This window comes from Equus asinus, chromosome 20 (assembly GCF_041296235.1).
Source record: "Equus asinus isolate D_3611 breed Donkey chromosome 20, EquAss-T2T_v2, whole genome shotgun sequence".
Lineage (NCBI taxonomy): Eukaryota > Metazoa > Chordata > Mammalia > Perissodactyla > Equidae > Equus > Equus asinus.
The window spans coordinates 85,187,616-85,210,487 of NC_091809.1; the positions used below are offsets into that span (position 1 = coordinate 85,187,616).

Genomic DNA, 22,872 nt, shown 5'->3' on the forward strand with positions numbered 1-22,872 from the left:
AGCTACGCAGAGTCACCAAGAGGTGGACACTGTGACAAGGCTCTGAATCCAAAGACCATCAGCAAAAGCCCTCTGAACCTCCTGTTTACCCAACTCCATGTTGGGAACATGATGCAAACCTAGTGAGGGAGCCCAGAGGAGCTAATTCTGCCTGGAGGCCTGGCCCTTCCATACTTGAGGAGGGCACAGGAGTGTCCCCCCTGCCCTGAGGGACTCTCTCTTGGGGTCACAGAGGGCTGTGGTCCCGTCTACCCGCCCCTCATCCGCAGATCCCATCCTAGCCCATGAACATTACCCTCTCTGTTAGCTCCTCTATCAGCTACTCCTCTCTGTCTCCATTTGTCTCCACTTTTTTTTCCTTTGTTCCTCTGTGTATGTGTGTGTTTCCCTATGCCTCTCTGATCTCTTGGTGTTTCCATCTTGATCTCTATGGGCCTCCGATCCCTCTCTCCTATCCTTCTTCATGTGTTTCTCTCTCCCTTCCTGTCTGTCTGTTTCTCTCTCAGTCTCTCCCTCTGTGTGTGAGTCTTTTCCTCTCTCCCAGCCAGTCTCTCTCTACCCCTCCCTCCCTCTCTCCCTCTCTGTCTGGGCCTCTCTGTTCCTCCTCCCTCCTCCCTCCCCCTTCTGCATTATCAGACCTGCTCCAACCTCCTCCCAGAGCCAGCCTAGCGGCAGAGGCAGTGGCAGCCGGAGAGGGAGAGGCGGGAGCAGCTGGGGTAGCAGGGCTGGATTGGGGTGTTAAGTCCAGGCTGAGTCGGGGGGGGGGGGGGGGGGCAGGCTGCTGCTCTGGGTCCCTGTGCCTGCTGGGCCAGGCGCTCTGCCTGGAACCCCAGGCAGGGTGGACAGGGCGAGGTGCCACCTTAGTCTGGCTGGGGAGGCAGACGATGAGGAGCGATGGGGCAGGCATGCGGCCACTCCATCCTCTGCAGGAGCCAGCAGTACCCGGCAGCGCGACCGGCTGAGCCGTGAGTACTATCGAGGGGCTGGGGTCCGGGTGAGCAGCTGCAGGACATGCCATGGACAGGGTCCTGGGAGTCCCTCCAAGGAGCTGGGGTTGGTGTGGAGCTGAGCCACGTGGGAGGATCGATCCTGCTCCTGGGCGCTTGGTTGCCTGGAGTGTAGCCTGGGGGGCATCTGTGTAGGGTGGGGGTGCCTAGCATCAACCTAGCGGGTGATGGGGCTGGGATCCCATAGAGGGGGCTGGTAGCTGGGGGAGGGGTTTGTAATGAATCTGAATCATTCCTTCAGGGGCTGGGGTGGGGGAGGTCTGTGGGAGCATTCCAAGGAGCTCTGAGGAGGGCTGTTAGATTGACTCAGGACCCTGGATAGGGATGATGTTTGGGACCCCGGGGCGTGTCCCTGTGTGGTGTGTGTGTGTGTGTGTGAGAGAGAGAGAGAGAGAGGGAACGTGCATATGAATGAATAAGAGTGGCCCTGGAGCCGAAGAGGGTCTGGGAGCCTGCCCTCTGTGGGATTGTATGGGATTGAGATTGGGATTCAGAGCCGCCAGTTTTGGGAACTTTACCGTAAAGCACCTGTCCCAGAGAGAACCATGGAGCCGGTTGGAATGAGGCCAGCCTCACATGTGCCCACGTGCACGGGGATGCATGTGCAGGTGAGTGGAGGGGGTTCAGTGGCAGTGCCCCTCCACTGTCTGAGGGCTGCCGAGGTGGCAGGCAAGTGACAGGTGTCTCCAATTCTGTGGAGGTGCAGGTCTGTACCAGGCTGCGTGAGGGTATGTGTATGTGAGTGTGTGTAGGGTGCAAGAGGACACCTGGGGTGTAGAGGGACCAGTTGGTGGCTGGGTGTGCAGCCGTCGTTCAGCGTGTGTGAGCATCCCAGTGTGCCTGCGAGAGTTCATCTGCGTGTGGAGTGTGTATGTGTGTTAGTTTGAGTGTGTATGTTGACATGCATGTTAATATGTGTACTGTGTCTGCAAAATAGAGGGACTAAATATTGAGCATGTTTGTTTCCATGTGCATTCGTCTTGGTGTGTTTATTTGTTAGTGTGTGGATATTAGTGTTGCTGTACGTGTGGGTGTGGATGTGGATGTCTGTGTCAACATAAGTGTTCTGGCGTGGGTGTGTGTATTGATGCTGGTGTGTGCGTGTGTGTGTCTATATGTGTGTGTTCATCTAAGGGTGTGGGTGGCTGTTTTCTTTCCCTTGTGGTTGAGGACACAGCTGGGACACTGTGGCCCCCTGAGGCAGGGTGGAGGTGGCTGAATGTGTGACCACCTCTGTGAGCCCAGGACATTTCATTCTACACCCTGTGAGGAGATGCAGAAAAGAAATAGGCAGTAATGGCTCTGCCCTCTCGGGCCTCCTAAGCTTCCTAGACATAAAATAGCCTGAGAATAATTAAGCAGTAAAGACCAGGATCGAGCTAACAGGTGGGGGGTGGGGTGGGTGCAGCATAAGCAGAGGCCCTGGGTTGGGATCAGGCATGTGCCTGGAGGAGTGAGGAGGCTGGAGGGGTAGGCAGGAGCCATATCCTGCGGGACTCTGAACTCCAGGCTTCTTGGGCTGTGTCCTGAGGGCCCTGGGGAGTCCAGGAAGGTTTTAGGCAGTGGAGGGACATACTCAGATACGGGTTTTACAAAGCTGCCTCAGGTGGCACTGTCAAGGTTGAACTGGATGAGAGAGATGGGGGCGTGGAGGCCAGGCTGATGTGGGCATCAGTAAGGTCTGGGCCAAGTGGGCCAAGGGGCAGACGAGACCAGGGACTTTCTGAAGGGAGAGGTTGGAGGGCTCGGCAAAGAGGATGGGAAGGGAGCATCGAGGTGGCCCAGGCTTGGACTTGGGTGGGGGGTGCGGTGGGAGGACCTCAGAGGGTCAGGATGTCGGGAAGGAAACTCCTGGAAGGCTCAGGCAAGTAAGGTAGTGGAGAGACCCCTGTGGGGTTTCCAGCCAGGGTGCAGAGGGCTGGAGATCATGGAGCCATCTCTTCCCAGACAGGGAAACTGAGCCTAGGGCTTTGTCACCCTCTTCTGGCTACGAGATTGGGGCTGAAGCTCTTCATCAGCCCTGAGCCTCAGTCTCCTCCTCCCCCAGGCCCCGCACGGGACCTCTTGCCTGCCTGAGCTGGGCTGGCTCAGGGAGGGTTAACTGCCTTTATGCTCCCTGCACCCCCCACTCCCCCTACCCACTGAGCAGCTCCTGCCACTCTTCCTGCTTCCCACTCCAGCCTCCTGTCCCCGGGGGCTACTGATGGCTTGGCTGGGATCTAGCCAAATGGGGGAGGCAGAGCTCCCAGCAGTACCCTGCTTCAGTCTTAATGGACTGGGAGTCTCACCCTCAGCCGTGCTGCTGTCAGCTCACGCCTGCACTCCTCTGGCTTCTGCTGCTTAGGCCTACCTTGCACACTTCCATTCCTGCATTCATCCATTCCTTTATTCATTCATTTACTCAGCAAGGACTCCCCAGTGCCTGCTTGGTGCCCACTGGGCTGGTCCCTGGGGACACAGAGTGGACACTGACCCAGACCCTGCTCTCAGGGAGTGCCCAGTCTGATGAAGGAGGCAGAAGTGCAAACGTACAGCCCCACAGTGTGAACAGTGCTGTGCAGAGGGAGCTCTGGGGACTGTGGCAGCCCACACCAAGCCAGGGCCTCCGAGGGAAGAGACATTAGAGCTGGATCTTGAAGGATGGCTAGGACTTGCCCAGGTAGGGCAGAGCAGAGAGAGCAGTGTGTAAAGGTGGGTAGATGTGAGAAAGCGTGGCATGTTCAAGGGTTCAAGGGGCAGAAAGAGTTGGGGTTGGCAGGAGGGAGAAGGGTGTTGAGAAGAGGAAGAGAAGGCAGAAGGGGCCAGATACTGTAGGGTCTCAAGTGCCAGGCTAAGGGGCTTGGACTTTTCCTCATAGGATTAGGGAGCTGGAGCTGGTGAAGGGCTTTTGAATAGGAAGCCTCTTGTAAGGAAGGCCTCCTTGGGTCCCCCTCCCTCTGACCCCATGTCCCACCCTGATGTCTTTCTCCCTGATGGTACAAGATCAAGAGTGCGGGTCAGACTCAGCCTTCCCCTATGATATCTCCTGTGTGTGAGCTCCTTACCTAACCAGCCAAGGAGTTCCTCAAAGGCAGGAGCCACCTCCTCGTGCTTCACAGCACAGGGCTGGGCACCCAGGCTCAATGCAGCCTCCGAGGAGGAGAGGACACGAAGAGCATCTGGGCTGCCTTCTAGCAGTTGCTTCACTCTTCTCTGCAGCTTGCCCACAGATCTATCCAGCCCTGCTTACATTCCCCCAGGGACAGGATGCTCATCCCTTCCCTCTTAGGCAGCCCTTCTCTTGGGTTAAATCTGCCCTGGGCTCCTCTGCAGGGCCCAGCTACTCCAGCTACCCAGCCTGGCCTTGTGTCATTTCTCCGTCCTTCCATCCTGGGTCACTGGCCTTCCTCCTAAGCAGGGCCAGGTTGGGGCATAATAGTTTGAACACATCCTGGGCAAAGAGTGGGGAGGGATGAGCAGCCTTTATTCCCCCTACAGATGGTAAAATTGAGATGGGACAGTCCGCAAACACTCCAAAAATAATGATAAAGAGGCAGGCGCAACCTGCAAAGGGAGTGAGGATAGACAATAGGAAGAACTTCCTGGAGCAGCTGTGGAATCTCCTGGCTTCAAGAGAGTGAGCTAGGCCTGAGAGGGAAGTCTCCCAGGACAGGAGGGGGAGTTGGAGGCAGAGACACCCTCCATCCCTGCTCCTCCTGCAGGTGAATGACATCGTCCAGGGAGAGGGGACTGGAGGGGCTCAGAGGCAGGGGTAGGGTCAGGATGCGTTCCTTCCTTCCTGCACTCAGCTGCCATTCACTGGGTTGTGCCCAACCAAACATGGCAGCCCTGCGGGGAGACGGACAGAGCCAATGAGCACGTGGAGGGAAGCCTTTCCTGTCTCTGCCAGGGTCAGAGAAAGACATTTAAGAGGAGGGGCCTTGGGGCTGGCCTCAGAAGGAAGAGTCGCTTCTCCAGGCGGAATTGAGGGACAGCTCTAGGAGGAGGGACCACCATGTGCAAAGGCCTTGGGGTGAGCACTAGCATGGTTTTGTTTGTGTGAGGACTGTAGGAGTGCAAAGTGGCCTAAGCATGAAGTGCAAGCGTTGGGGAAGGACTGGGCACAGATCGAGCGGGAGAGGAGCAAGGGAATTGAAGTTAGATCATAGGAGGCACTTTCTGCTGCCAAGGTGTCCCTTAACAGCCTTGATGTGTAGGCATCGTCATAAATTTGCAACCTCTTGGTCTCTCTGAGTGCCCCCAGCAGGGCCTACTGAGGGCCCCCTCCTTGCATGAGAGTAGGGTATACTGTGAACAGAGGCCCTGGAAATGGAGGAGAGGACGCGACTAAAAAATGTGGGCCCCTTTTTCTGGCATGCAAATGAATGCAAAGTAATATGCAAATCAGCTGGCTTGGGCTCGGCAGCTTTGGCTGGGAGGATGAGACATCATCCCCTTCCATGCTGGCCTCCCAGGCCCCAGGACGGGGCCGGAGCAGCCTTGTGTGCTGCTCTGAGTGCCCTAGCTTGTCTGAGCCACAAGATTGTGGCCTTCAGGGCGCGGGCCACAGGCTCCCTGTCAGCACCCCCATCCGCTTGGGAAGTTGATATATTTAGTAACAGGGATGTTTTCAACACATTTATCTCCCAGCTGTCCGCTCCCTGGGAAAGGCCAGGTCCCCAGTGATGTGACCCACTTCTTGAAGTCTCTGAAGTCACCCTTCTCACTGCCCTACCTGAAAAACAGAAGGCAACTAGGGCTTGGTGCACAGAAGGGACTTAAGTCAGACATATGGGAGGACTATCCAATGATGAAGTTGCTGATATGATGTGTGGACCTAGGGGCCTCTGGGCTCTCACTCTTTGGATAGCTATCCTGGGTTCAGAGAAGGCTTTGAAAATAGAAGAGAGAAGGTGGCAGACTGGCATAGGTTCAAGTTTCAGCACCATTACTCTGTTGCTGTGTGGTCCTGGGCAACTTACTTAACTTCTCTGAGCTCCACGTGAATAGCAGAGTGGGAATAATAATACTTTCCTGGCAGGATGACTGTGAACAATCTGGAAGTGGATAGCTTAGCACCAGGCATGCAGCAGGTGCCTGTAAAGGTTAGCTGCTACCATTATGAACCACCCACACTCACCTACACATTTAGAAAGATTCAGTGGGGGCCGGGAGGGGGAGAGACCAGAGCTAGGAGCCCAGAAGCTGTCATCGTGTGGGAGAGACAAGGAGGTTTGAGATGGAGCCGTGGTAGTGGGAATGGTGAGAAGTGTGGATGCTCTGTGGGAGGGACCGAGGGGCCTCAGAGACATGTGACCTCCTGCCTAGGGTGCCCTGTCTGGTCTGAGATGAATCCCCAGAGAATACAATGGAGGAAAGGGCTTGAGGAGGAAGGGTTTAAGCCTGTGGCCACGCCCTTCTGGCAGTCTGTGAGTCATTCTGGGAGTTGTAGTCCAGCGTGAATTTCGGTAGTACACGTTGTCCTGCCTCCTTGGATCCAAATCCGGACCCTGCTGCTGGGGCTGGTGGGGGCAGGCCCTGGTGGGTGCTGGGATATGCGGGGCACAGAGGTGAAGCAGCCTCCATTCCTTCCCTCGGGGATCCCTCAGCCTGCTGTGTGTTGAGGGGTGTGGGTGGGGTCAGGGATAAAAGGATTAAGCCATAATTATGGCTCTTCACACATTCACACAGAAGTTTACAGCTTCCAGAGCACTGTTTTCACATCTATGATCTCATTTAATCCTCACCACAAACCCAAGGGACTGCAGTTTTCTGGATGAAGAAACAGAGGATCCGAGAGGGGAAATGATTTGCCCAGAGGTATTCAGCCAGTGACTGGTGGAGCCAGGCCTGATGCACAGTTCCATCTGCCCCCAAAGCTCCTGCTCTTTCCCTGGATTATTGTTCCAGATGGCAAAGGCCAGGCACGACGTGGATGATTAGACATCTCAGCAGATGAGCAGCTGGGCTCGAGGGACAGAAGGCAGGGGCTGGGCGCCTTGGGTTATGAGGCTAAGAGGGGCCCTAGCCAACTCCAGAGACCTGATTCCAGGTTGAGAATTGGTGTTAAGCCAGGAGAGAAGAAATGTTCTCCTCCCAGTTCTTGGACGGGATTCGATTTGGGAATGGATTTAGAGTGACAACGCAGCGGGATCTGGCTTTCTATTGGATCGTGATCTGCTTGATACTGAGCTGGAGGTGAAGGTGGTTGGCTTATCTGTGTTTCTTTGTGTGTGTGTGCGCACGCCTCAGTGTGAGCTTCCACTTGTGCCCGTGTGTATATGGTTCTGAGACAGAGTATGTGGATCAGTGTTTGTATAAAAGTGTAGGTATATTCATATTGTGAACATGTGAGTGTCCATTTTTATGCCTGATTTATCAGTAAATGGTTATGTGCATGTGAATGTGGCTGGTGTGTGTGTGCCTATGTGCAGAGTGTTATGTACATATGTTCTAGTAAAATGTGTGGGTATGCACCTCTGTGTACATGGGTGTCCACGTTCGAGTGTGAGAACATGGATGGGTGAATGTGTGTGAAGACACATACCCCTGTTCTGCTGACCCAGCAAGGCCACGCCCAAGGTCTGGCCGCTCAACACTTTCTCTCCTGGGTCCCACCTGCCTGGAGGTAGACAAGATGTGTGTGGACTTGAGCTGAAGGGACCATCATGTGTGGGACTGAGCTTCCCTCAGGGGAACCTGGGACCCCTCTTAGTCAGTGAGGGCCCTAGGAGGAACAGGCTCTCTTTGTGTTCAGGCTCAGGTTGGGCGAGTCAGGATCCTGGGCTATCAGATTGAGATGCTGGACGTGGCTGAGAGGTGACTAGGTTCTGTTCTCCCTGGGAACTCAGTGGCCACACCTGCATCCCACTAGAGAGTTTCAGGGACTCATGGTCCAGTCTTCTTGTGTAGATGCAAATACTGAACCCCAGAGAGTGGTAGTGATTAACTGAAGGTTACACAGCAGGACCTAGGGTGAGATGGCAGGGCTTGGAGCAGAGAGAGGAGTGTGTCTGGCCTGAAAGGCCTCGCTGCCTCCAGCCTCTGGAGCACGTGGGGAGCTCGAAGTAGAGATCCAAGTCTGGGGCAGGAGGCCACCTCCTGCACCTGGGCGTTTCCACTCCTCCCGGGCCTCAGATGCTGCCTTTGAGGTTTCTGCCAGAGCTGCTGCCTGCTGCGAGACTCGAGACTCGAGACTCGAGACTCCTCCCAGGAACTTGTGAAGTCTGTCATTCCGTGGAGCAGGGAGACTCCATGGAGAGGAACCCAGCAGTGGGTGGGACCAGGGGAGGGGCCTCCTCTAAAAGCCTCAATTTCTTCATCTTTGCATCAGATGCTTTTTTAGGTTTCTACTGTTTTAACATTCGAAGCTTTCCCTATAATCTCTCTTTGGGCTGTTGGTACTGAGGCAGCGCTGGGGTTGTAGGGGCGTCCTGCAGGCCCGGCTTGGCTCAGTGTGAGGGAGGCAGTGCAGTCCAAGAGGGAAGGGGCTGCCTAGGAGGGATGGAGCAGCTCCCTGTCCATGGGCCGGGGAGGTGTGAGCAGGGGCTGGGCAACCTGGTTAAGGAGGCTGCAGGAGAGACTCCTGCCCTAGCAGGGAAGTGGGGTGCAAACTCTCTTGAAGTCTGTTCAAGCTGAAACTGCCATGCAGGGGCCAGAGAAGGACACGCCTCAGCCCTGGGGAGGTTTGAGCCCCAGACTACTCCCCCTGGCGGCCTGGGCCGTGGAAGGGTGTGGAGTTAGATGGTCTAGCTGGAAGCAGGGAGATCCCCTTCTCTGGGGAATTGGAGAGAACTTTGTCATCCTGGAGGTTTGGGGTTGGAAGCAGGGGGCTGCCTGCGAGGACACTCTGGTGGGGCTGGGGGTGCAATGGGTAGTACTGGGCCAGTCTGCAGCGGCTGTGCTGGTTCAGCACTGGCCGGGAGGGAGCAGACAGCAGACAGACAGATACACAGGCAGCTTCCTTTGTGCTGAGACATGGGGGACTCTAGGGTGGGAGGCCCCTGGCTGGGGGCTCAGACGTGGGCTCTGGGTGGGGCAGGGGTGGACGCTTCCTGTGCTGGGGCCTGGGCAGGAATTGGGGTAGGAGTGGAGAGAAGCAGGCAGCCCAGTATCACGTGCTTCTGATGCCAGAGAATTCAGTTATCTCAAAGCTCCAAGTGGGGTGGGGTTTGGGGGCTGAATGGAGAGAACTAACGTTTACGGAGTGCCCTTGATCTTTTCAAATTACCTTGTTTAATCACCTCAACTCTCCTTCAAGGACCTAGGCTTGTTTTGTAGAGGGGAAACAGGTGACCCACTCAAATGGTTTAACTGAAGGCAGTTTGGTGAAGCAACTATTACGGAGGTGGGGCAGGGTAAGGGAACCAACAGACCCTGTCAGGGTACTGAGGACTAGCACCCAAGAGACCTGAGGGGCAAGGAGGGTGCTCCAGATCCTAGAGCCAGGGTCCTGGATGAGGGGCTGCCTGACAGCAGCTGTCACAGGAGCGGCGTGGGTGAGGATGTAAATACCCCGAGCCCTCTCTCACTCTGCTCTCCTGCCCTCATTGGCAGAACCCGACTGGAGGCCAGAGGGCGAGGGCTCCGAGTGAAGCAGCACTGGAAGTCAGCCTCCCGGACACAGAGCACAGCAGGAAAGAGTGGGGTTCTAGAGGGACAAATGGATGATGGAAAGCTGAAGCCCAGAGAGGGTGCCGGCTTGCCCGAGGTCACACAACTGGTTGGTCTCAGAGCTAGAGTCAGAAGCCAGGCCCTGTCTCTGAACACCACCTTGTCACATTCCCTGAGGCCTGGTGCGTGCTCAGGCACCACCAGTGCTTTCTGAGTGCACTCACGTGCCCCTAGTCGTCTATTGTTGGGCTGGAGCTACTTGCTGCCATGACCATCCAGCTCCCCGTCTGGGCAGCACTGGGGCTGCTGAAGAATCTCTTTCAGGCCATGGTTAGCTTTGGGTTTAGGAAGCTCCAAGTGGAGGGTGAGTTAGAGGCGCCAGTGAGGAGGCTGGTGTGGAGACCCAGGTGAGCGGTAAGAAGGATGCATCGGGGTGGCTGAGGACACGTGAGTTGTGTAGACAGGTTAGGGGAAGAGTGACAGCCCCCACCTCCCAGCTCACCTGCCTGAGCTATGGCCCTAGTTCCCCAGTGTCCCCCCACCAATGCAGGGGTGTGTGGCAACTCTATTATCATTATCATTATTATTATTATTGGAGGAAGATTAGCCCTGAGCTAACATCTGCTGCCAATCCTCCTCTTTTTGCTGAGGAAGATTGGCCCTGAGCTAACATCCGTGCCCATCTTCGTCTATTTTATATGTGGGATGCCTGCCACAGCATGGCTTGATGAGTGGTGCTAGGTCCGTGCCCAGGATCCGAACCCACGAACCCTGGGCTGCCAAAGCAGAGCACACAAACTTAACCACTGTGCCACCGGGCAGGCTCTGTGTGGCAACTCTAGATCCCCCTCCAGGGGCATCCCTCCCTGCCTCATCCTGCCTGTGGCTCCCACTATCCAGAGCGCCCATCCATGGCACCCAGAGGCCACTCCCTCAGACCATAGCCCCCAAGAGCAGAACTGTGTCACTGCTACCTCATCTCTTAGTAACACTTACGACCTGTCCACTGCCAAGTCTAATCAAAGTCCTCTCTTTTAAGACCTTCATCCTGGAGTTTGATCTCAGTCCTTCTTCCTGTCCAGAGCCTGGGCCTTCGGCCTCCCTGGGAGATGAGTCAGTGAGATGGCCCCCTCCTGTTGCTGGGGGGATTAGGGGCCTCAGCCCAGCCGGCTCATCTGAGTGCTGGGTGCCAGTGGGGACCCACTTTCAGCCTCTTCTGGGCCTCAGGCTGCTGACTCATTATCAGTGTTAATTAGCATCTTTGGTGCAGCATCTGCCCCACTAAGTGCTTGACAATCATTAGGTGCTACTGTGGGCACCTGCAGTCCAGCTCCAGCGCCTTCCCCCTCCCCTGACCCCCTCGCCTGCCCTGGGCTTCTCTGGCCCCGGCTGCCTTAGCTAAGGGACCAAGTGTCCCAGCCACACACATACAGGCATGTGTAACAAACACACACAAACAGAAAAACTCAACAGGCAGAAGCCCACATGCAAATAAGCAGACCATAGTGCACACACACAGAGACACACCATACGCACGACACGGACATCAATATACACAGAGAAACAGACACAAGATAAATCTAAAAATTGACCTAGAAACAAAAGAAACAGAATGAACTTCAACACCTGTACACACAACCTAGGCTGTACATACCCAGACATGCAACACACACGTGGATTCAGCACACGCATGGTGCAGACCCACAGAAACACTCACACTCGGTGTAGACACAGACTACGTTGTGTAACTGGACTGAGCCACCTTTTCTTCCTGACCTATGCAGTGTCTCTTACCTCTGGGCTGTTGCATATGCTGTTCTCTTTGCCTGGAACACCCCTCGATGCCCCCTCCCTTCACCTGGCTAACTCTGATCATTCTTCAGATCTTGGTGGCCTTTCTATACTCCCCGACCTCAGAGCTGTCTCCTGCCACATGGCATCATTAAGTGTTTTCCAACGAGTCTTTGACAAGTTTAGGGGTAAAGGCTTTTTGCCTGTGCCCCGTGAAGTAGTGACTGTGGTTGTGAATGGCCGATTAGGGCCGAGAAACTGGGCAGAGACAAATTTGAGGGGGTGTGAGTCAAGAATAGCAGTGAGGGCCCCTTGCTGCTCAGGGCCTGATGCCCTGATGCCCTGAGTAGAGGCCAGATGCCCTCTGCCTCATTTTCTCAGACTCTGTCTGATTTCTTTTGTCTTTCTTCCAGGCTTGCTGCCTGACCCAGTTCCCTCCTTCCCAAAGCCAGGCCTGCCTCTTGCCACCTCTCTGAGCTCACACATGCTCACTTGTCTTCGTTGCTTGGATGTACCCAGCCTCTACTTCTAAGCCTCGTGAAAACCTCATTATTTAAGGCTGGGGGTCAGAGACACGTCCTCTGTGCGTTGGCTTGCTAACCTGTGCTGCTTAGTGTGGCGAAAGAGGTGGATAGAGGCGAGTGATTATGAGCCTTGGGGACTGTCTCCTGGTTCACATCTCAGTTTCTCCACTCTTAGTTGCAGGACCTATGCGAGTTCTGCCACCTTTGTTCCCTCTTTTGAGGAACAATGATAGAGTCCACCTCATTAGCGCTGCTGCAAGGATTCAATGGGACAAAGTGTGTAATGCACCTGGCACGAGGTTCCGCTCCCTCTCTGGGCTGTGTGAGAGTTGGGAGAGAGCTGATGAGATCAGGGATGTGCAAGTGCACCCAGGAGGTGCCTAGTGAGTCCTTGCTAATTGGAAAGGAGTGAAACAAACATCTGCTGTGTGAGTACCTACTATGTGTCCTCCCTAGCTGGCTCTTTACACCTCTCAGTTTCTGCATGGCTGTCAACCCTGCACAGCTGTTATGCTGTGGAGACCCAGAAGGTGGGGGTGTGACTTCTTTTTTAAAATGTATTTTTATTTTTTTACATCCATTTTATTGGGTGTATGATTTACATACAATAAAAGCACCAATTTAAAGTGTATGATTCAATGAGTTTTGGTAACTATATACAGTCATATAAACACCATTTCAATCAAGAAAAGAATATTTTTATCATCCCCCTGAACTTCCCTTGTGCCTTTTGCAGTTAATCCCCTTTGGGGGTGACTTCTTATGGGGCTGAGAGACGTTCTTGGTTTTCCTTGAGCTGACAACCTGGGCACATAGACTGGGGCTGACTCTGATGTGCTGGGAGACACCAAGGAACTGCTCGACCTCTCTGGGCCTTGATTCCTGTGGACTGGCAGAGGCAATGAGGCCTCTGGGGAAGGGATGCTCAGGCCATGGTCTCCTGAGGGTAGGCTCTGGGTCTGAGGGCTGGGCCAGCTGGCAGTGGTGACCTCAGAAATCCCCAGAGTGGGTGACAGAGAGTAGAGAGTTGGTGCCCACAAACCTGCCCCTCCTCAGCTCAGGTGTGCCCTGCGGCCATGGTGGAAATGGCCATGCGTTGGTCCAGACCTCGGCAGGGGCCTGTCCAAGATGATTTCACTTCTCTCTCTGTCTCCCCCCAGCAGGGGCCATAAACCCCTCTGTGGATTAGCAATTCCCTGAAAAGAAGGGGGGCACTTTTGTTCCCCAGTTCTAGAACCAAATATTAAAGCAATTATGTAACTAGCAATAAATTACTTAAAGTAGTGACTCACTCAGCTTAATTAGAGCGCGAGCAGGGAGGGATTAAGGTATTTTTAGAGCACACACCTCACTCCCTCCTGTGGAAGGAGGCCTCTGTGCAAGGTGGGGGTGGAGAAAGGGCTGGGAGCTCATAGGAGCACCCCAGGTGTCTGCAAGGAGATGAAAGCTGATCCTCCGCCCCACTGAAGTCCCAACAAAGAGAGGCCAAGTCAGAGCTGCAGCAGGAGGGATTCAGAGCAGACTCCAGGAGCACTTGCCAGTGGTGCTTACTGGAGAACTGGGACAAGTAAATTAGATTATAAGCTCTTGGAGGGCAGAGACTAGGTCTGTGACTCCCTTCCCCACCCAGGACTGGAGCAAGAATGAGACTGGGGTCTGACACCTCCCGGTTTCAGTCCTACCTTTACTGGTTACTAGCTGTGTGGCCTTGGGCAGATTCTTTTATCACTCCAAGCTTCAGTGTCCTTCTCTGTAAAATGGGCATAATAATATCCACCTTCATATATATTGTGAGGATCAACTGGGTTAATGTGTGTAAAGCAAACCCCAGTGCTGACTTTACAGGACCAAAATCTCCAAAAGGGCTGGAGATAGATCTGTTTTGTTCACTATTGTATCCCAACCTCCATTCACAGGGCCACACGTAGTAGGTGTTCAATAAATGGTTGTTGAGCGAATGCATGTTAGTTTCATTCCCATTCTTCTGCTCCAAATGGGTTCCTTGTTTTGAGGTTTTGTGAATGAAAGAACTAGGTGAGAGGAGGGCAGGGGTGCCTCACAGGTGGAGTCTGGCCTTTCTCCCCCAGGCTGAGGAACAGGTGACTTCCAACAGGCAAAAGCCGCACTGGGAGGGTTCAGGACCACGGACAGCTCCAGACTGTGTTAATGGGCGTGGTCTTCCAGTTGCTGGGAGGGTAGCTGGGAGGAGAGGGTCCGCCCTGTGAGCCCTCTGCAACCCCAGGTGGGAGAAGGAGGAACCAGCAGTCCGGTCTGACTGGGGAGACCAGGACCCTCATCCACCATCACTGGGAGTTCAGAGGAGTGGGGATGAGTGTGGGGTGAGGCATCTTGAAAGGCTTCCTGGAGGAGGGGATGGGATTGACTGGGAAGATTTAGGCAGAGAGAACATCCAGGCATCTGTAAAATGGAGTAATAATTCCAACCCTGTAGGTTTTCTGGGAGGATTGAATGAGTTACTTTTTAGGAATACCTGGCACCTGCCTGCCTGGAGATGGCACAACATATGGGCTCACCTCCTTCCCCATCCCTCCACCCCTTCTCAGCCCCTGTGACGTTAAGGAGGGACATCTCCCTGCCCCACTGGGAACAGCAGGGCCTGGACACCTGCTCACAGACGCTGGGGTGTGAGGCTTCATGTCCTGGCCTTCACTGACCACCACCTCTGAGGTGGACTGAGCTGGGCACACAGTAGGTGTACAGAACAGCCTAGGGAAAGTTCTGTGCTCCTCCTTCCTTCCAGGGCATTGGGAGGCTGAGGGGAGGACACAGCTGGATTGGGGTGATGGAGTTTAATTCTTGACCCTCCCCCAGGCCCACAGCCCCAGGACTCTTGTCCCACTGGCCACTCTGATCAGCTCTGACCAGCTCTCCTCACACCTTGCAGGCCTCCCAGGGCTCGGGCGATGAATTGGTGATGACAGCATCACAGCATCTCTATGACGAGCAGGCGTGTTCCTAGCCTCCAGTCAGGGTGCAGCGGCAGAGGCCAGAGACCCCTTTGGCTCTGGGCCTTTGTCCTGGTGTGTGTGACAGGAGCTGGGGCCAAAAGGGGAGGGAGGGGGAGGTGAGCGGGGGATGGAGCAGGGACCAGGGCATGGGGGCTCTCTCTGGAGGGGACTAGAGTTCCTTCAGATTGTTAGATCCAAAGAGACCTTGGGGACAGTTGTTGCTGTCCCTCCCTCCTCTCTTATCTCTTTCATTCCTCCCTCCCTTCCTCCTCCTTCTCCTTCTTCCATTTTCTCTGATCCCCATCCCTGTTTGAGGCCCTGGGCTGCCCACCTCTTCCCTACCCTGGGAATCCGGCCCAGCCCAGCCCTCACCCTCGCAAGCTCAGAGTCTGATGGGGACACAGACACATCCTGGTCTAGGCTCCAGAGATGTATGGGGGCCACTACTGGCTCTGCAAGGGGGTCTGGCTTAGCTCTGCCAGGGGCTCTGCCAGTGGCTCTGCAGAGGGGTTGATACCGCTTCTGGCCCTGTTGAACGAGGAGGAGGTTTTTCAGTGGAGAGGCAGAGGTCCAGAGGTGAACTGGTGACCTACGAGGCATGAGTCCAGAGGTGAGACATACAGAGGGTTGGGGGCTGGATGGAAGTCCAGTGCAGCCTAACTGTGGGAAGCATAGGAAGGTGGAGGCTGGGAAGGACTGGGAGGGAGTGGCTGCAATGAGGAGTTGACAGTTTGTCCCCCAGGACAAGAAGAGCTCCTGAAGGTCTTTGTTGTGGTTGCTTGTTTGATTTTGGGGACCGGAAGACAGGCCCAGAGAGGGAAAGTGACTTGATCCAGCTTGCTGAGGTCATTAGAGACAGACTGAGACTTTGGGCTCTGCTAGGGTCCTGCTAGACCCCAGCTAGAACCTCTTGCCCTGGATCCTTGCTGGCCAGGATTTTTCCAGGTAACCGCCACCTCCAAAAGGTGGGGAGGGCCCATGCGTGACTTTGCCCTCAGTTTGAATGAAATTTGTATAGGCAAGGGCTGTGCTTATGGCCCTTCCTGCCTCTGTGGGATGGGCTGGGAGTGTGTGTGGTGGTGATAGTGGGGGAGGGCATCCAGGGAATGACCTGGGAAGTCAGGGGCTTGGCTAAGGTCAGCAAGAGATTGGAGTCTGAAATTGATTCAAACTTGGGTCTTCGGGCTCCCAGTCCAGACACCCTGCCATATCCTCTTACTCTGCACCCTCAGAGATTTCTGGCTGAGTTGGGTACCTGTAGGAGGTAAGGGCGTCTCTGAGCCCCTCACACTCTCTCTGGGGCTCTTACTGGCCTTGGGGCCTGATATTGGGCTTGCTGTGGCTGGAACTTCCCTGGGCAGAAAGAGACATTTAGCCCCATTGTCCTGATGAAGAAACTGAGGTCCCAAGGTAACAGTGACTCACTCAGGGTTACTGAAAAGGTCAGTGCTGGGCTGGGCCTGGCTGCCTGGCCCTTAGCTTGTCCACACTTCCCCCACCTCGCCGCTGTCCCCTTGGTGCTCTTCCATCCTGCTGTGCAGCATTGCTGGGCCTGCCAGCTTTGATGGATAGTCCCACAGCTCAGCCTCCTTCCCATTCTTTTCCGGATGCTAGGCCGTTAACCTCCTAATCACCAGTTCTGCTGGGTGGCCGCTAGGCCATCCATCTCCCCCACACAGCCTCGCCCAGCACAGGTGGGTTTTTTCAGGGGGTGCAGCAAGTCCCCCTTTTCTGAGGCCAACTGAGAGTGCGGCTGCAGCCCAGATTCCACGGGAGTTGAGGGTTAGGGAGCAGCCTACACTCCCTTACTGGAGCACCAAAAATCCCTCCTGGACCTCCCAAGGGTACCTACACATGCATACATGCACACACAAACATGCACATACCCTCACAGTCACAATAACAAAGGCTCTTCTGTGTCAAAAAATACTGTCTGCCAAGCATTGTGCCGGAGTTCTGCACGTGTAACCTCATTCACCCTATTAGTTGGGTACTGTTGGTAACCCCACTGCACAGATAAGGAAACTGAGGCTCAGAGAGGTTAAGTGACTTGCACAGGCTCACACATCCAGATAATGGAGGAGCTTGGATTTGAACCCAGGTCGTTTGGCTCACATCTTGTATTTGCATCTCCTCTGCTCTACTGACTGACTTATGCATGCACACACATGCACGCACACACATGCACACGTACACATGTGTATGTATGATCATGAGCCTCCATGTAGGCCCTTGCACCCCCTGTCTACCTGGACCAGGTTCCCAAGGACTAGGGAGAGTGCTGGGCTGAGGAAGAGATGACAGGTCACTGTTCATTGCCCCCAGACTCTCACCCTGGCAATGACACTGATCAGCCTGGAGGCTGCATGGAGGAGGCAGCTTCCAGGCATTGGGAAGAGGAGACTAGGAGGTGGTCAGTGGATTGCTCATCCCTGCAGCACCGCCTTCCAGGAACCAGGGCCCAGGGGAGTGTGGCGCCGCTAGTCGATCTTCTGGCCTGCAGCCCAGGCCCAGCATGCAGTGTGTGTATGTGGAGCGAGGCTGGTGTGCAGCAGCCTGCCGTCCCTGCCTCCCCGACCCCTGACTCCCCTTCCCCTTCCTCTCGCCTTTTGCCTGCCGCCTGCTGACCCTACACCTTCCGCCTGCTTCCCGGACTGTCCCCACCACGGGCACTGCAGCTGAGACTCAGATTACCAGTTACCAGGCCCCTATGTGCACCCACTGCTATGGGGCCACCCTGCCCTGGAGGCTGCTCCCAGGGTGGGTGCTGCGATATGGGGGGAGGGCAGGCAGGGAGGCCAGGGGCCAGAGGCTGAAAGAGACGGGGGTGAGTCCTCAGAGCCCTCATGGGCAGTTTAATGAGATAATGAAGGTAAAGTGCTTCACACCATTAGGGGCACATAGTAGGCACTTAATTAGTCCTTGTCTTGTTCCTCCCTCAGGAGTCTGGAGAGAGTGAGGCTGATGGGGGTGGATGGGGCACCTTCAGGGGCACATGAGCACCCAGAGCAGCTGTCAAGTGCTGCTGACGGTGTTAACAACCCCAGGAACAGTTAGCACTGAGAGACAGGGAGAGATTAGTACCTGACACCTGGCAGAGTTTAGCCAAGCCCTGTCACCCATTCTGACATGGGAGGGGGACGTCTGGTGCTGGGAGGAGTGGTGACCAGGGCAGGGCTCAGGACCCTCCCCACCCTCCCCCTGGGAAGGGCCCCTGAGCAGGACTGGATCACCCCCCTTCTTGGAGCAGCTGCCTCCACCCTGGCAGAAGGGCCTCCACCAGGCTCTCCAACTTGGGTTCAAGTCCTGGTTTGGCTGGTGGTGGTTAGGGCAAAGTTACTTTCCTTTTGGGGGCCTCAGTCTTCTCATCTGTTTATGGTGGGGATTAAATGAGATGTCACCTGTCAAATGTCTGCCACTTCCCTGCCCCCAGGGGCCCAGGCCACTCTGGGTTTCCCAGAGCCTGCCTTCCCCAGTTACAGCCCCAAAAGGGACAGCTCTCAGCCATCTCTCCACCAGACGCTGTCTGCTCCATCCTTGGATCCCCAGGACCCCAACACAGGACCTGTCGTTGAGGAAGAAGGAAGTAAAGGGGCCCCATCTTAGGCTCTGTCATCTTCTCGTTCACTTTGGTCGGGGGACAGGTGTGCCTCTCTGTACCGACAGTGCCTCCATGGGTAACCAAGGAGTGGTCGGACTCGGGCGAGGCTGGGGAGGGAACTCTGGCCTGGGATCCCCAAGGCCTGACTTCCTGCTGTTTCAGGTCCTGCCTCATGGTACCTTCTTGGGCAAGACCTGTCCCTGGGGGTACAAGAAGCATGGGACCTCCGACCAGTCTCTTTTCTGAGAGTCTGTGTCTAGATGATTCTGTGTTCTGGGAAAGAGGCCAGGTGGTGGGATGTTGGTACAAGGCTGGTGACACCATGCCACAGATGGGCAGACCAAAGAGGAAGGGCTCAGGACTGGGCCAGCTCAGGACTTCCGTGACCTCGGTGCCCTTGGCCTCGTACTGGCCTGTCTTGCCCCTGCTGCTGTCTGCTCGGCCTCGCAGTCCGAGTTGTTCTGCCTGCCTCTCCGTTCCTCGTCCCTCTTCCTTTATTATCGGCTTCTCTATTGCCTCCTGCCTCAGGCTTATCTCCTCCTGTCACGCGTCCATCCATCTCTGTCATTCCCCTGCGGCTTCCTCCTGCTCTCCAGCACACCATCTCCCTCCCCGGCAGTCGGGCCTGTCTGGGAGTCAGTCCCTCCCTGCCACTTGTCTGTCTAAGTGGGCGCCACGACTCTGCCCAGCTCTGTCTTCTTCCACCTTCCTGCATCTCCCTCTCTCCAGTGATGTCTCTGCCTTTTGCTGTCTCTGGGCTCCCTTTGTCTGTCTCTGCAAGTCTCTTTCTGCCATTATCTCTGAGTCTCTGTCTCTCAGAGCCTGCCTGATCCCACCCCATCTGTCTTCTTCCTCCCCTTGCAAGCCTAGCCAGGGCAGCAGGTCCAGCCCTCCAGCCTGGAGAACAGAGTAGTCCACCCTCCCTGTCTCTTGCTGGCTGCCTCAGAAGCCCCTACAATGCCCTCCACCCCACACCACACCGGGCCTTGTTGCTAGGCCATGGGCTGGCAGCATCTGGCTTCCATAGCGACGGGTGCTTAGAGACGAAATGCCACATCTCCCAGTCCCACCACAGAGTCTTTGCAGATCGAGCGCCTTTCGATCAATCAGGATAGGAAATGTGGCTGGCGCTAGGCTGCCTCCAGCTTGGGGAGGTGAGAGAAGAAAGGGCCATGGTCTCTGCCTTCTGGATTTTGGGCACCTGCTGGGGTGGGAGGAGCTCCTCCAGTGTGGCCCTCAAGCCAAGGAGGGAGCGGAGAGAGAGGCCCTCTGGGGTCTTCTCATGAGTCAGCCTGCTACTGGGAGGCACAGGTTTGCAAGGGGCTGGGTTTGGACTTCTACTATTTCTAGCTGTGTGACTTTAGGCAAATGACCTCATGTCCCAGGACCTCAGTTTTATCAACTGTAAAGTCGGGCTAATAATATCAGGAGGATTAAATGAGAGAATCAACGGGTGGGCCTGGCACTTAGAAGGTAGTCGCTGCTGGCGTTCCCCTCCCTTCTCCTTTAAAGTTGTCTAAGATTTTATTAGCGGAGAGGAGGGCGATGGAGCCCTAGGCATGGAGAATGGTGTAAGCAAAAAGGTGGAGGCCGGAATACCGCTCCTGTGTGCAGGGGAGCCCTGCCGCCCTCTCCCTTGTCTGGTATTCTCAGAGACTCAGGCCCACAGGCCATCAGGCTCAGAGGGGCGTGGAAGCCCTGGTGTTGGGGTCCTGTGGTCCTGGCATCTCAGGCAGTCAGAATAACAGAACGTTTGAACCCCGGGCTCCTCTGTTTTCAGGACTCCAGGCTCTCACGTTCATAGAATGTAAAAAGCACAGACTTTGAATAATGGGACTTTATAACAGAGGCTCTGATTTTCTTAGAACAAAAGCTCTGGGAGTTCTTGAAACCTCAAAGCCACAGATTGGTGCCTCCCTGAATGACAGTTTCTGAGTTGGCGGAGAGTTTTCAGGGCATGGGGCCTTGGGTCCCTGTTGCTTCGACTTTCTTGTGCCTTGGTATCCCTCACAGGCTCAGCTCTGAGCAGCCCTGTGTGTGTGTGTGTATGCATGTATAGGGGGCTGAGGTCAGTGACCAACTACAGCCTGGGGCACCTCTGGAGCAGGGCCAGGCCAGGAATAGCTGGTGGAGGAAAGCTGGGCAGCTCATGGGCTGCAGCTGTCCAGGCCGGGCTGGGTGGGACTCTGGGCAGCCACCCTTGGCCGAGGACTGGCCTGCCTTCCTTCATCCACCTGGGCTGCCTGCCAGGGCTCAGGAGGAAGCATCTCCCTGTGGCACTCCAGGACTGGAGTCAGAGCAGCCCTTCAAGGTCCTGTAGACTGGAGGGCAGGAGCTGCTGGTGAGGGGAGGAGATGGGGTGGGTAGGACCATAGCGGGATGAGAGAAGGAGTGGCTTAGTGGGGGGATGGTGCTCAGTGGGGGGATGGGGCTCAGTGGACTGGTGGGGCTCAGTTAGGGGATGGAGCTCAGTGAGGGGATGGGGCTCAGTGAGGGGATGGAAATTCAGTGAGGGCATGGGGCTCAGTGAGGGGATGGAAGTTCAGTGAGGGGATGGGGCTCAGTGGAGGGTGCTGAAGAGTTTCTCAGCACTGCACTCTCTGCTCTGCCCTAGGCTCCTAAGGATGGTGGTTGGGGTGAGGGGAGGCTGAGCACCTTGAACCCACTTGCCTGTCCCTGGGGTAGGCTGAGAGCCAAGACCTCCTTTTCCCACCTCTGCCCAAAGCTGGAAAGGTTGGTAGAGCTGCTGAGAAAGGTGTCATCTGCCTCTCCTTTTGCTCATCTTCCTTCCTAGTTTCCATGGGAATCTTGGCCCAGGATGATCAGGGTTTGATAGCATGGTGTTGTGGGAGGAGTCAGCATCAGGCAGAGCTATCCCACATGGGAAGGGGTTGGCTGTGAAGAAAGTGAGCTCCCCATCCCTGAGAGTGCAAGCAGAGGCTGGATCGCCAGTCAGAGTGACTTCAGAAAGGGGCTCAAATGGGGGAAGGTGGTCGGTAGCCCTCTTCCCTGGCACAGGTGGGCTTTTGTGATTGGCCCAGGTGGCCCCACCTTCCAGACATCCCTGGGCCTCATTGAGGGGATCACTATGCCCTGGGCTCTACTCCCGGATCCATCCTCCACTTTTGCTCTCTGTGCCTGGCCCTGTGCTGGCTGTGGACACACAGAGCTGAATCAGATCCAGTCTCTTTCCAGAGGAGCACCGGGTCTGATGGGGAGGCCTACAGGGAAGCAAATACAGTTGGGCAAGTCCTACATAAGGGGACAGACAGGCTAGGAGGAAGTTCTACCATGGATCCGTATAGTCCATAGATATCTTTTTGAACAATTCTTCTGGGTCAAACGTCCTTCTAGATGCTGGGGTCACAACAATGAAAAAGACAGAAAAAAGAGTCCTGTCCCCTGGAGCTGACAGTATAGTGACGAGGCTGAGCGCCTGGCTTAAGCGCAGAGGAGTGATGGGAAGTGCTGGCTGGAGGATTGGAGGGCAGTGAGGAATGTGGCCAGAAGGCAGAGTGTGAACGTGGCAGGAAAGGAAGTTTTTCTTGGGGGGATAAGGGCCTTAACAGCCAGGGCCAGGGCTCCAACTTTATCCTGTGGACACTGGGGAGCCAGGCATGTAGGTGGGGGTGAGCCAGGATCGGACTTGGGTGAAGAAAAGATTATTCCAGCTAATCTGGGCATTGGGAGAAGGAGGCACCAGGGCAGGCACGCCCACCTGTGCCTCTGTGTGTAGGAGCCGTGTGAGTGTGTGTATAGGGCCATGTGTATATAGGAGTGTGTGTGTGTGTATGTAGGAGTGATGGGAGTATATATGTGTATCTGTGGAAAGACAGTGAGTGTGTGTCTGACTGTGTGTGGCCTGGGGCAGCCTTGTGTGGCAGAAGGATCTTGTGGTGTATAGATGATAAAGAGCAGACACCAAGGCCTAAGGTGTGCCATGGCCTGAGTCCTCTGGACCCCAGGCCTGATGTGAATTGGCAGGTCCTGGACTAGTCTACCCAGGTTGATCAGAATCCTGTGAGTTCCCTTCCCCCTCTAGGGTCCTGGAGCCAGCCATCTGCTGCCAATGAGACAAATGTGTATGCAAATAACTTGAAAATGTTATGGAAATGGACAAGACCTGTGGCTGACCCATGCCATTTCCCTTCTCCCCTGGGCCTGAGTTCACTGTGCCCTTTCCCACTCAGAGCTGCTGCTGGGACTCTGGGAGCAGGCCCTGCCCATTCAGCCAAAACCCGTATTGTCCCCAGCATCTACCTGCAGCCACGTTTTTTCCCCCACATCTGGGGCCACAGCCAGTGGACACTCAGAGCTGACCTGGGCTAGTGGCCACAGGCAGCACCTCTGTCAAGTGTGAATTTGGTCATACGCACACACACACACAT

The 22,872-nt window shown here is 55.4% G+C and overlaps 1 protein-coding gene across 2 annotated transcripts in view; it reads left to right on the forward strand.

The window, feature by feature from the left end:
• Positions 1 to 769: 769 nt before the first annotated feature.
• PDE2A (phosphodiesterase 2A) overlaps positions 770 to 22,872 on the forward strand; it is an 89,754-nt gene continuing 67,651 nt past the window's right edge. Inside the window, exon 1 of one of the 2 annotated variants that reach the window (XM_014842027.3) lies at positions 770 to 965. In XM_014842027.3, coding sequence (XP_014697513.1) covers positions 895 to 965 — 71 coding nt within the window. In that variant the 5' untranslated portion in view covers positions 770 to 894. The remainder of the gene's footprint in view (positions 966 to 22,872) is intronic. The other variant, XM_044752429.2, reaches the window with a different exon arrangement.